At 36.9% G+C, this 15,063-nt stretch overlaps 1 protein-coding gene across 4 annotated transcripts in view; it reads left to right on the forward strand.

Moving 5' to 3' along the window:
- Positions 1–14,759, forward strand: part of LOC120782196 (tachykinin-like peptides receptor 99D) — a 56,719-nt gene extending 41,960 nt beyond the window's left edge. For 3 of the 4 annotated variants that reach the window (XM_040114340.1, XM_040114343.1, XM_040114341.1), the window contains 7 exons: positions 379–553; positions 758–970; positions 2,443–2,593; positions 4,020–4,216; positions 9,255–9,391; positions 9,606–9,719; positions 13,013–14,759. In XM_040114340.1, coding sequence (XP_039970274.1) covers positions 379–553; positions 758–970; positions 2,443–2,593; positions 4,020–4,216; positions 9,255–9,391; positions 9,606–9,719; positions 13,013–13,440 — 1,415 coding nt within the window. In that variant the 3' untranslated portion in view covers positions 13,441–14,759. The remainder of the gene's footprint in view (positions 1–378; positions 554–757; positions 971–2,442; positions 2,594–4,019; positions 4,217–9,254; positions 9,392–9,605; positions 9,720–13,012) is intronic. The other variant, XM_040114342.1, reaches the window with a different exon arrangement.
- The last annotated feature ends 304 nt before the right edge of the window (positions 14,760–15,063 follow it).

Consider the following 15,063-nt stretch of genomic DNA (forward strand, 5'->3'; position numbering starts at 1 on the left):
TGAGTTTGAAGGTGTGTAGTCATGTAAATTTATCCATCGCAAAAATTGATAATCCTCTCTCGCGTGTGTGCAATAGAATGCCAACAGCTATATAGAGCGTTGTAAAAATGCGAACGGAAACACCGTCAAACACGCGAGAGTTAGATAAATGTAAATAGATATAAAAACTTACGTGTAATCGAAAATGTACTTATGTATATGCTATATGTGGTTGCTCATCGCCATAATATTATTTACAAAAAAGTTACGCCGCAAAGTGCACCGAAATATTGGTTGACGCTCTCTGACGAATTACTCGAAAATTCCTTAATGACGATCCTCTTTTGAGGCACTCCAATTAACTCAATAATCCGTTGCTCTTTCACACTCTCTCCACAGTGAATCTTTCCATTGCGGATGCCATGGTATCCAGTCTCAATGTGACTTTCAATTATATTTACATGCTGGACAACGATTGGCCTTTCGGTGAACTATATTGCAAAATATCGCAATTTATAGCAACGCTAAGCATAAGCGCCTCGGTGTTTACACTAATGGCGATATCCATCGACAGGTGAGTTGATAAACCACAGTGAAGGACTGCAGCAATAACGCCAAAGTCTGACGTAAATAATATTAAATATTTCACCTTTGAACACATATACATATAAACATGCAAGGTAAACCCACGGTGCGCAAACAATTTGCCACTAAAAGCCCTCACTTTAACTAGCTATGACTCCCTTTCTCGTATCCTCTAACGTTCACCTGCTTTCAGGTATGTTGCCATTATGAAGCCGTTGAAACCACGCATGAGTAAGCGGTGCAATCTGGGCATTGCCGCCTTCATTTGGATAGCCTCAATTGCGATTTCATGCCCCATGTTGTTCTTCTTTACAACCGGCGAAGTCGAACTAAAGGATGGTACCCGAATTGTATGCTACGCCGAGTGGCCTGATGGTCCCACGAATCATTCGCAACAGGAAAATGTGTAAGTATGAGTTGCGCTATTAAAACAAATGGAATATGTAGTATATGCAAAGGTATTGACGTAAATGTTTGAACACGTGTTCTTGATGCTCAATTTGCTACTAAAAATGAAATGAATTTCGCATACTTACTTACTTGTGGTTATTTAAATTTTTAGCTCTTTACTCAAGTTTGATATGTGTATTGCAAAGGGTGATTCATTTCGAGGTCTCTTACTTTTTTAAAGAAAAAGCACACCAACTTCAAATTTTATGGGGAATATTTATTATTACTCGAAAGAATATTATTCGGCATTTTTTTTTTTTGAAGACTGTCTCTTTCAAATGTTGGTCACAGCAACGTCTCAGATGGTCCATCCTTTGAGTCCAAGTTTTGATAACTCGTTTGAGCTTTTCGACTGGTAAATGACACGCCGATGATTCCACAGGCCCACAAACCACATTGTTTTTCTGGATGAAATGGCAGATCTTGAATCTCTTCAGGTAGCTCTTCGTCCCAAATGCACAAATTTTTCTATTTTACATAACCATTAAGCTAGAAATCTGTCTCATCGCGGAACAAAATTTGAACGGAAAACGTTGGATCTTCTAGGAACTTTTCAAGAGCCCATGGAGCGAAACGGTGTCACTTGGGACGGTCGAGTTTCAGTTCTAGCACAAATTGTATTTTGCACGATTTTAGACGAATTTCCTTATTGGAAATAAGTAAATCCTTTATTGCTTTATTTGACACATAATTAAATCAGTCCAGTACAGACCGGGAGAGATGTTACCAATTCTTAGCCATACTTAAATTTAAACCCTTAAAGTGACTTTTCCAAAAATTACACGTTGAACCAAAATATTAATTTTAGATAGTTCGTTAACTCTTTAATTCAAAAAGAAATCTAATATCGAATTGATTATCTATCCACTTATATTTCAAAAGCAAGAAAATCCAACCGCAGACAGTGTTTCTCCAAAATAGATATAAACATTATCACAAACTCTTCTGTGGTGCCGTACCTGAACGGATGCCTTGAAAGAGAGCACGCTCCGAGATTTTAATATAAATAACACAATATTCCCTCTATAAGAAATGGGTTTTCTAAATACTTGCTTTAATCAGTCAGAATACATACTTCCAATTTCTTTAAAACAAATGCTATTTTATTGCCCACCAGTAGCATTTCAACTTGCTTAAAAAATATCTTTTGTACAACAATATTTGCGTTCAATTTCCCTCTTGCGAGTGCAAATAACTCAGCAATTTTTTAAATGCCCAACCAATTATATTTTTCATTAGCTCTGTACTTAATTTTACATTTCGGCAAAATCACAAATCCCAAAGCAATAAGTCGGACGCTTATGATAAATACGAAATTTATTTGTAAACAAAATTACCCAAATACAAATGTAAGGGTCGCCATAAATTTTGGAAAGAATATACTAAATCCTCGCTCAATTTCTTTTGTCCTTTTACTTTCGTTTACAGTTACAATATCGTTTTCATGATTCTCACGTACATACTGCCCATCATTTCGATGACGGTCACTTATTCACGAGTCGGCATTGAACTTTGGGGCTCCAAGACGATCGGAGAGTATACGCCCAGACAGGTGGAGAATGTTCGAAGTAAGCGAAGGGTGAGTACAATTCACTTACCATGAAAAATATTACTATCACTGCGTATCATTTCAAATAAAAGCAAAATTTTTGGCAACCTTGTCCACAGTCTTGGAGGTTTTTCTTTTCCTCCCGAATTGTTGCTCTTGCAACATGTTGCTACAGAGTACATATAATGGTTTGGTCACCTAACGGTGGTGTGTATTACTTAAAACTAATCGATTTAGATATAGAGTTATATATATATATGAATGATGAAAATAACGAAACGAGTTGAGTTCCGGGTGACTATCTGTCCATTTGTCCGTACAAGCGATAAATTGAATAATATGAAATATACTACATATCGTCACCTAAAATACAAAATAACGTAACATCACTTTTCATAACTATCATTATAATAAAAACCACTCCTATTGAAACAATATTTGAGTTTTGGTTATGAAATGGTTATATATTGGTTATTATATCTGACAGCGATTTCCAATATTTTTTGATGACATGTTGTTTTGCATTTTATGTGACGATATCTTCCTTGTCACTCATGGAAAGTCGGTATATCAAATCGGACTGCTCTCACGCCCACAAAACGCTATTAAACAAAACCTTATAAAAATGTCAGCATAAAATTAGGATACAAAAATTATTTTTAAAGTAAGCGTGGTTCCGTCCTTTACAATTTTTTCAGCACTTCTTTATTCAATATGAATATGGGTTGAATCAGACCAAGTCTTCTCCCTATATAACGGTTATGTCGAAAACCACATAAAGGGCGATAACTCACTGAATAAATGCGTCATAAGTATTAAATTGCACAACCAGAATGACAACAACGCCTTAGGGGAAATTCTACATCTCTGTATCTATATGTGATGTCCTATCATAACCACGCCTACTTCTCATACAAAAAAGGTATTTCATCTTACGCCCAAAATTGTCGTAGTCGGCCCATAATTTTTCAAGGACCCACACACCAAATATGTGAACCTCAGTGCACATGGCTGAATTTTTACTGAACATGTCGACCAATCTGAGGTCTAGTACTGAGATTCATAAATAATATTTTTGTAATGACTTGCTCTTGTGGCAAAAATTAATGAAATCGGGTCAAAATGTTTCCTAGTCCTCGTATACCTTATTTGACGAGGTGATGAGAACACTGTAAGTTCTTGTTCGTTGAACAAAGAGCACTAAAATTAATCTCTGGTGGACATTTGCATTTTGCCGTATTCCACTGCGTATTCAAAAGTGGTCACATTCTTCGAATATATATTATATTTGCCGGTATTCATACATATAACTAACTAATTATCCACAAAACCTGTAGATACCTTCATTTACCATATTCATTTGAAATTTACATTGAGTTCATATTACTATCTGCTTTCACGGAATTTGGTTATCTTTCTAACATTTATAATTTCTTGTTAATTCTTGTCCCTGCAGGTGGTGAAAATGATGATGGTTGTGGTGCTGATATTTGCCGTTTGTTGGTTGCCCTTTCACATCTATTTCATAGTCACATCATGTTATCCGGCGCTGACACAGACTCCTTTCATTCAGGAGGTCTATTTAGGCATCTATTGGCTGGCCATGAGTAACTCCATGTATAATCCGATTATCTACTGCTGGATGAACTCAAGGTATGTATGTATATTCAAGTTTACAAATGCCAGTCATGCAGTCAACACGTTTTCAATTCAAGGGGGTATGTGACATACACATAAAAACGTTTTCATTCGCTTAGCAGGGCAGGATAGATGTGAAATCATTTTTTTAATAAACGCCAAACAAAGTCAAATTTATGCAATTTTCACAAACCTTTCGTATAGAAGAAGAAGTGTATAAGTCTTATCCCTATATGAATGTGAAAATTTACTAGAACCTTTTAATTTATTTAGAAATAACATGCTAGCTCATTTAGTTGAGATTTTTTTGAACTGAGCCAAGCTTCTGAAGCCTAATCTAAACCATATTTTATGCTGAAGAAAGGAGTTAAGACTTGTTTCAACAATAGAAGAAAGATTGATATAAGGAAATTCTTATGATTTTGTATTTTTACTTTCTGGTCGAACAACTCTATTCCATCGATTTTTTATCTTTCTGCTGCCTTTCAGGTAGTAACACTACCTAACACACATAAGATAAAATAGCTTAATTTTTAACAATACTCAGAGCTCAATTTGCAGAATTTATAACAGAATAGAACACATATTATCTTGCTTACAAAGACACTATTGTTTAACTCCATTATAGTTATATACATACGCTTAGAGCTATTAATCTATGCGGTCATACCAGTTTATGCAATTATTCTTTTGCTGATAGTATCCGCACAGGCAATGTTTTTGTTGGACAGAACAAAGTTATTGAAGAATTATTTCACACAGTGTCATACATTTACTTTCTTACTTCGCCAAATTGTGCGTATATACAATATACAAACGGACGCCCTGTTCTTTAACAAAATGATTTGTTTACAAATATAGGCAATGAAGTTTCACTTTTAGCCATAACAAATGTTTACGACCATTAACGCCTAACCAGAGGTCATCTGGTGGGGGTGGTGACGCGGACTATGGAATTCAGGTAGCTGCGGAAGTGCACGTTCATTAGAGACATAAATCGCCTAGAACTCTTTGCAAAAATCTTCTGAGTAAAAAAATATATAATTTTACAAAATTATTATACTAATTCAAAAATTTTCGCTCTACAAAAACGATTTTAATGATTTAAAAAAAAAAGTTCCTTTAAAGGTAAAACGCAATCAAAGTTCACATAGTAGTCGTATGAGCAACACACTATCAATAAATGATTAATTAATAAATAAATGTATAAGTCGCACTATGTATATGTATGTATGGTTTTTTTTTTTCATAAAAAAGTTCCTTTAAAGCTAACATGCAGTACAAATTAGGCATCAAATGTTTATTCATATAGTGCACCATGTTCTATGAGCAACACACTGAGAATAAATGACTTGAATGCTCAGAAGATTTGATGCATAAATCGGATTCTTTTTTTAAAAAAAATTTTTTATGAAAAAATCAATCAGACCTGTTTTGTAAGGCAGACATTTTTATAATAGAATATGAGAAAATAAATATGATTTCGAACGGTTTGTTTATTGAAAATAAAGGGCTTTTTTATATTAAATCCTTATTTGAAGGGCATAAACTAAAATTTCAGGGAAAACGAAAAACTTTTGAAATAGCGGTTACCCTAATGCACATATACATATACACATGCATGAATATAGATAGATTCTTACTTTGTAAGCTTACTAGCAGTAAATATGTAATGATGTGATCAATCCTTTGTTCTAATTCGTTATTTACACCACAAAACTTCTCTTTCTTGCTACAGCACTTATTTGTAACTCTACTTATGGACTTAAGACTGAAAAAAAAATCTTACTTATTGTTCACAATCGAACTTTGGAAATTGATTTACTTATTTAATTCTCTATAAGAATTATGTTTAAAATTTCTGCACAAAATTTAGAGGACACTGTCTCTTCTCTATCTGTGCCTTAATAAATATTTTTCTTTGCTTACAGCTAAGTTCTTGTTGTGTAAAGTTTTGAAGCACTACGTTTTGTAGAAGGCGCTCGTAGGCATAAACGCTCTTTAATTAAATAGCTAACTACTTAATGGAACAGTTAGAGAACTGAACTTTCGCAATAAAGTCGCCTAAGCCCTAGCTACATAAGCGCAAATACATGCGGTTGGAACACTGGTATTCACAGTTTTATTCCAAAGTTTTTATTAGAGTGGTTCCGAATACCGCAGCGTTTTCAGTGAAATCTTCAAATAACGGGTCTTTCAATAAGAGCGCAACAATTTTTAATTAAAACAAAAGCGGTTTGGGATATTAGTGAAATTCTTTATTCCTGTGAAAGTACAGTCGATGTTATTGTGTATGCAACTCGATTTCTTTTCCAAGGCCACTACAGGCACGCTTGCACAAATCCAGACGCTGGACCCAATTTTCGACGGTTTTCAAGCATAAATCTGCCGATATTGTTGCAATTTCACATTCGATATTCGTTCAACGATAGCGACGATCTTGTTGGCACAGACCATAGACTTGACGTAACCCCACTGGGAATAGTTCGTTCGTTTCGTAAGATAACACGTTCACCAAACTTGGGTTTCAATAAATCGCTTGTGACACTTTTGGTGTGGCTTGTGACGCCGTCTTATTGGAATCACATATTGTCCAAGTTCATATCGTTCAATTCGGGACAAAAATATTTGGTTATCATTGAGCGGCAGTGTTTCCCATTCACAGTAACGTGCCCAATGACGCCGGCGGGCCATAAACCGCACCAAATCGTAATTTTTTCGGAATGCAATGGTGACTCGTGGAGTAAGTGTGAATTGCTGCCTGACCAATAACGCATATTTTGCTTATTGACGAAGCCGTTCAGGCTTCATCGCTGAGGATGATTTTTCGATGAAAATCCGGACCATTTTCAAGCCCAATTCATGAACATACGACGATTCTGGTGGTCCAGCGGCTTCAGTATTGCGTCCATTTGATCTTGAAAGGATGTAGGCCTAGATCTTTTCGCATAATTCGCCACAACGACGTCACAGAGATGCCCAGATGAGAACGACATATGAAAGACTGATTTGGGTCTTCCTCAATTGATACGCTGGCGGCAGCAATATTCTTGATACTACGGGCACTACTGTGTCTCACATTTTGTACCGTGCCTGTGGATTCAAATTTTTCCGCTAGACGCTCAATTGTTCATCTGACAGGACGATTATGACGACTATAAATTGGACGTAGTGCTTTTAAACTTGAGGCCACTGACTCCGATTTCGGTAGTAAATTTTAATTATTTCGACTCGTTGTTGGATCGTATATATTTCCATAATGAAATTGCGAACCTCACTAAAGAGAAATAATAAAAGAGCGGGAAAAAATATGGCTATCGGTTGCTGTCCCTATCGGTCTACCTTTGTAGCCTCCTTATTGAAAATACCGTTATGAAAATTAGACAACACTGAGTGATTAATAAAACACAGCGTTCCATAGTGCGTAATTCAAACAACTGGTTGATAAAAACTTTTCAGATGTCTTTTTGTATAACAGTGAAGCCACAGATAGCTGAAGATAAACTGTTTGGAATGCTCGACTTTGTGAGGAATAAACGTCGAAGGCTGTGTATATAACAAAATTGGATAAGTTAAGTGTTTTTAAATTTCAGGCAATTTTATAATAAAAAAATATTGTTATAGGACTGTGGTGACTTTTTTTTAAACACTATACATTTTTTGAATATATAAGCATGCAGAGTAGTTAGAGGTTTGAGTAAAACACAACGGAGGAAGACTCGCGTGAACTAAATTCTATAAGCATTATATCCACGGAGAGAGGAAAATTATTGCATTAGTATTGTATTTTGAGTGATAATCGAAACCATTACCATTAGTGTAATTGGGCACAGCATCGTGTTTCAACCCAGCACCAGTATTCTGGTTGTGGTAATGATATTTATGTGCAGCCACAAATTAGGCGAAACTTATTTAAAGGAATTACATGCCGAGCTGATGGAATGAATCACAGATGGAGTAAAGGACTCACTTACACCGATTTAGACAATGGTTTATTTATTGTAGTTTGACGAAATCCGTTGTTGCGCACACAGTAGCCGCAACGCAGCATCTGAAATTAATGGCGGAGCTGTCAGAAGCAAAATGTTGCAACGACATACTACTATGAGCAAAAACATAGTAAGACTTTTCTCATAATTTTCAAATTCTTCCTCCTCAAAGTAGTCCCCCTTGCCCCCCAACGCACATGTCCCAACGTTTTTTTAATCCTCGAAACAGTTCTTAAAGTCAATTTCCGAAATAGTCTTCAATGCGCTTAGCAATTCAAGTTTAATGTATTATATTGACTTTAAACGGTTACCCCAGTTCGGTCGTTTGAGTTTGCTGTCCAGCCAGAAGTAACACGGAGCTAAATCTTGCGAATATGGTAGTTGTGGATTGAAAATTTGACAAAAAACTCACGAAGTATCATTGCAAGAAGTGGCGATGCATTATCATGGCGCAAAAACCAAGAGTTTTCGGCCCATAATCCGGCCACTTTTTACGAATAGCTGTCAGTAAAATCTTTAACTGTTAATCGTCGATTCTCAAGCACCAATTTCTTTATTTTGTTAACGTATTGATCATCATTTGATGTTGATGGCCGTCCTGAAGGTGGTTCGTCGGTAACGCATTCTCAACACTCTTTGAATAATTGGTACCAATCAAAAACACTTGCTCGTGACAAGCAATTATCACCGAATTTACACCAGATATTTGATTCCGCACACAAAATTGAACGGAACTTCTCTGTTGAATAATTTCACTCATCGCAAAAGTCGCCCAATACACTTTATGTACTTCCAAAAGACAAACGTATACTAAACACTAATGATTATTTTGATGTGATGTGATTTGGCAGAGATGTCACTGATACCAACTTCAAAAAAAATTTCAATGAATCGGTTTTCGCCCTATATTTAAATTAAAAGGTCTTACTATTTTTTGCCCACATTAGTATAAGTGACAGCGCAGTCAGGGATTTATATAGTACACCAAACACTCGTCACTTGACACACTCCTGATTGAATGGGCTTAACTTCACATATCAAACAATTTTGATTTTTTTCAATAGATTCCGTTACGGCTTCAAGCGATTTTTCCGTTGGTGCCCATTCGTTAAGGTCGACGAATCTCTGAATCGGCGTGACAATATGACTTCCCGGTATTCCTGCTCGGGTTCACCGGATCATAATCGCATCAAAAGGAATGGTAAGTGTTGTACTACATATTCCAGAGTAATTGTAACAGTACTTAATTATATTTGCAAGCTTGTAAGCTTAGAAGTTAATCGAAATTTCGCAATCACTTTTTCATTCGAATCTTCTTCCACAAAACAATCTCACTTAATTCATGTCACGTCACTTTTGTCTAATGTTTTTTGTCGTCTGTCCATCATGTGGCTTCATCTAAACTCACCTCCCAGTTAGACATTTCCCAGTCAATTCATCCTTTTGTGTGTCTCTTGCAGATACTCAGCGCTCATTTTTGTATACCTGTCCGGGCTCGCCAAAAAACCGTCGAGTAGCTTCACATTATGGTAAGTAAATGAATTACGGTACTTTATAAACTTTAGGTGAGTAATGGGCAGAAACTGCGTACGCATAGCAACAGTCTTTATTTTACTCACTTTACTGGCGTACACACCGCTTATGCGGTTATTGTCGAGTTACCAAAAGTGCGGCAAGCGTTTCTTCTTTTCGCCATTTGGCGCCAATTCGAGATACCAAGTGAAATCATGTCCTTCTCCACCTGGTCCTTCCAACGGAGTGGAAATCTTGCTCTTATTCGTTTATACTGCGTCGAATACTTTCAAAGCTGTTGTAATCTCATCCATCTGGGCATCGTCACCTAGCCAGCATAGCCACTGCCGCTTGATTCGCTGAACTAAGTATGTAGCCGTATATCTCATAGAACTCATCCTTCTATCGACTGCGGTATTTGCCGCTTTCAATGCGAAAAGAACTATAAATCATATAACAGTGTTTAGCTGATTAAAAGTCTAGAACCGTCCTCAATTATTTTGTGGACCTTACGTTTACGTCTGCGGTATTCAACATTGCTTTCTTTTCGCTCCCCTAATTATTATTTTAATGAGAGCAAATCAAAAAAGTTCAGTAATTAAATTGTTGACTGTCATTAACATCAGTTGTAGTAAACTTTTATACCCGCGCCAATTAGTCTAGAGAGCATTACCTCAAAATGTTTATTGTTGTTGTTGTATTCATTAGCGAAATGCTCTCCTAATTTGTTGTTTGACAGAGAATTGTTACCAAAACCAGTTGGTACTAGGAAATGGACATTTTATGTTAATTTACTGAAGCACTTATCAAAAACAAGAGCAATAAATTGTAGTGATCACACAAGTGCCAAATTAAACTTATTTCGCATTAATTTAAAAACCTAGCATCATCTGTCATTTATGTTAATTGCCCTTCAACTTAGCCATCCCCACATGAAGTAACTTTTTCGTTCTTATCTCCTGCCAAAAATGCACCAATCAGCTTCAGGATCCAATAAAATACAAACAAAGTTTTATCGCTTGAACTCCTAGTAATACCGTAATTCCTCCGCAATCCACGGGCTGCTGTTGACAGCCAACAACATGTCACCATTGGATTTATAACACCAACTGAGGCTGTCTAATGTTGAGCCACTGCCCATTCTTGTCATGTGCATGCAACTTCGAGTGACTGCCAACACAGGGCGGTTGTTAATCTTTTTTGTTTTACGATGAAAGCCTCTGGCTAGCCAGTTGAATAACAAATGACTACACAGTTGGCAGCAGTGTTACACCATTATCTAACCCTGCAGGAAAAATTTTGAACTTTGGTTTTATCTTCCCGCAACATACATATGTATGTATATAGAGTTTTCGTTTAAGAGTGAAATGCTTTCTTTTCAAAAAGCAACTCACTGATGCAGGAATAAGTTCTATGAACCCATTTTTCGAGTACTTTTCCCACTAAATGAAGTCGTATGTCATGAATAGCACGTGCAATATTGACTCCTAAATATTGATGAGAGCCTGGTTTACTGCTAAAGACCAATAATTTCAAATAACCTCACAAATAGAAGTCTAATGGTGTTAAATCACAACTTCTTAGAGGCCATTCAATGTTACAATTTCTTGAAATATTCGATTCTCCAAACTTTTCTCACAATAATTCGATTGTTGCACGTAGCCCCGTATTGTTGGAATCAGATTCGAAAACCCGGTATATAAAGTATAATAGATCTCTTACTGTAACATTAAAACTAAGAGAGATAAAAGATATATACGCGGTCCGATAGCTAAAAGCGGTTTCATTTCGGATCAATACAATTGACCCAGTGGCGCTCTATCTTCTCAAACCCTTAAGACAAATACGATTTCTAGGAGAGTCCAAAGTAGGACTCCGGTGACGATAACCGCCTCGTTTACCTCATACTCTTAATGAATAAGACCAACTTTGCTGACGTTAGAAATGGGAATCGATGAGTTGTCAATACAAAAGAATATGTTTTTCTTTCTAAAAAATGGCGGTCGTTACCTTTCTGTCTGAAAAAGTAGGGGTCTCGACTGCTGCTTTGGCACTGTTCGTAAAAGGATCTCACGGTTGTACTAGTTGTCCGGAGTGAACAAATGTGCCAATTATTATTATTCTTCTTTATCAGCGTTGGCACCGCTTACGCGGTTATAGCCAAGCTTACAACAGCTTACAGAATACTCTCAGAACTGGCGTGTTTTCACCCATTTGGACGACATGACTTAGTCAGCGTAGCCGCTTTTTCATAATTCGCTGAACTTTGTCAATTTCGTCGTATATCTTCTCGTCGTTCCATCGAAGCGATATTCGCCGTTGCCAATACCCAAATACCTTAAATCTTCCGCAGAACCTTTCTTTTATATTTATATGTAGTAATCGTTCATGCCTCTACAGCATAAAGCAGGACGTGGATGATGAGGAACATGTATAGTTTGGTCGTTGTTCGTCGAGAGAAGACTTTACTTCTCAATTGCCTACTCTGTCCGAAGTAGCACCTTGGCTAGAGATATTCTGCGTTGGATTTCGAGGCTGGCATTGTTGTTTATGATAATACTGGTTCCAAGATAGGCGAAATTATCTGCGACTTGGAAGTACCGGTTATAACGCAGATCATAATCCACTCCGCTTTTTTGAGACGTCCACTATCTCAGCCAACTTCAATCGGGGTAGCTGTTTTCGGGACACCTAGATGCGGCTCATCACAAACTGACGTGGTTTATAATAAATAGAATTGAAAAGTTACGCTTGTAGTCGGAACGTTTCAAACTCGTGTTCTTTTTGTAAGAGAACGAAGTTTAAACAGAGCGAACAGAGGAATAGCGAGTAAAAAACGGCATGAAGTTCTTATGGTTACTTAGGAATTTATTCAAATGCCGAAATATCGTTTCGTGCTTCCACGTAAGATCCAGCTATTCCCAGAACTCTTTAATATTAAAATCCACCAAAACAATTTTAAAAGTCGCTTCAATATTGTGATTACAGCTAACTCTGCATTAGCGCATGGATCTATACATATATCTTCACGCTCCATCCCCCATTTTTATTGACGTCTTGGGGAGTTTCACGAATACGGAGGCACCTTGATGACGCGCTTTCGGTTTAAAGTGTGCACCTTTTCTTGCACCGCACTAAATGTTAGCCAATTTTAAAATTCAAATTAGCTTAAGCCTCTTCCACAGTCTCTCCACGTTCAAAGACCTTTTTATGTACATACGAGTTTAGATATTTACATAGTGCTTATTTGGTTTTTACTACATTTCCTTGCATCAATTACTGTATGCCATTTGCTACTTGCTATTTTCAGGTATGTTACGTAATTCCACAATAGTATCCCATCGAGATCCGTTGCGACACTCTGCGCCAATTGGCACCAACAACACCGGCGCATATCACCAACGCTTCACCATTAGTCACTGCGGCAATAGTCACGAGCTTACATCGCTGACGTCGTTAAGCGGCGCACCGGGTGCGGGACAATATGGCATCGTAATGAAAGCTGAGCCCATCAAAGTGGCGCTGCGAAATGGCAGCGCACAACAAGTGTCATTGCCATTGTGGCCAGCGACAGCTGAAACAACCGACACCGAATCAGCTGCAACAACACCGCCACTGCTGCCTCCGCCATCCACAATTGGCGTTGGGGAAGTTGTAGGTGTTGAAGGTTGTTGTGTTGGTGATGCTAGTGGTGGTGTGTGCCATGTGGATGAGACAAACGTGCGTGCCGCATCTTGACAGTGTGAAGGCACACGCAACAACAACAACAGTGGTAGTGTCAAAGTAGTTGCGGAGCGTGACAAGTACAGCAATGGTTTAGCAGACGGTTTGGAATATAAAAATGTCAACGGTAGTACAAAAGCTTATGCTATTAGCAACAGCAGCAGTAACAACAATAACAGCAAGCATCGTGCGATAGATGCCACAGAAAGTGGCAACACAATAGGTGCCCCAATAGCAAAGACAACAAAAGCCACAACAACTACACTGCTGTCGACCAACACGCCACGTGGCATTTTCGCCTCGTCTACGACGGATGATAAAACATGGCTGTAAATTAGCTGTATAAGAGATGGTTTAGAGAAACACATGCTTGGCAGACGCAGCCCAGTAGGTGACCGGAATAAAAAGCAACAACGCTGGATTGTCTCATGCCTCGTATGTGAATGGTCGTAATGAAAGTTGACACTGGAAAGTGTGTTACGTCCAACACCAGGTAGACGATATGAAGAAGATGTGCTGCGCAGCTCTGGTGTTATCGTCGCTGATAACCATTGACATATCTAATTTTAGAAAACTTAGTTTAAAATTTAAAATAATAAGAAAGAGAGGAAAAGAGCGGCCTGTGCTGCTACAAATTTAAACAGCTATTCCATTCATAGGTGATATTTCTTGAAACCAAATGGGCCACTCTCGACCTAAATGCGGACAATGTGATTCTTTAGAGGCATTATAACCTCAAAATAGTTACAATGAAAGATTAAACCCAAACTCACGTACGACCTTAAGAAAGCTAAGCAAACGAATAGAATTGTAATATATTAATATATTATGGTTTAAATGCGAATTTCTTAGCTTACTTAAATCCATAATTAGACCACTGAAGATATATGTAAGCTGCTGAATGTAATAATTACAGAAAAAATTAAAGTTTATTAAAATACTTGTTATGTAAATATATAAAAGCTCGAACTCGTATAATTGTATATTGTTCACACAAAAAAAAAAAAAACAAAAAAAAACAAAAGATAAACAGTATGGAAAAAACAATGTCAGCACAAAGACTAAGTCATAACAGCCTCAAAGTGCTTATGTATATATGTAGATAAGAAAATATTAGAATACAATTGGCTAAAAAAGTTTATAAATTTAAGCTCAGTGTTTGACTATTAAGCTTTGCAATCATATATGTAAAAAAACTCACCATACCTTATATTTGAAGTAAAGGGATTCACGAAAGTTTATTGAGTAAACAATATAAATAAGTACAGACGTGTTCGAAAAACTAAGAGCAACCAAAGTTAACAGAAATCCATGAATAAAATTTTTCAAAAGTATTTAATTTTTTATTTTTTCGGCAAACATTTGTGCATGACTAGAGTGCACATTAAAATTTTTATGACGCTTCTTATTGTTATAAGCCCGAAACAGTCTGTTCGAAAAATAATATTAATAGCAGTACAAAAATGTACTTACTGTAGATTAAAGTATACTACTGTCTTTATATTTGATACTAAGTTGTTCCTTCACGATTTGTAATTACTTTTGTATGTCTGCAGTACAAGGAATCTAAACGAGCGCGCCATCTAGAGAGGAGTATTTTTCGCAAGCATTTTTTGCTAATTTTCCATAATTTTTACA

The sequence above is a fragment of the Bactrocera tryoni genome, chromosome 1, assembly GCF_016617805.1.
Source record: "Bactrocera tryoni isolate S06 chromosome 1, CSIRO_BtryS06_freeze2, whole genome shotgun sequence".
Lineage (NCBI taxonomy): Eukaryota > Metazoa > Arthropoda > Insecta > Diptera > Tephritidae > Bactrocera > Bactrocera tryoni.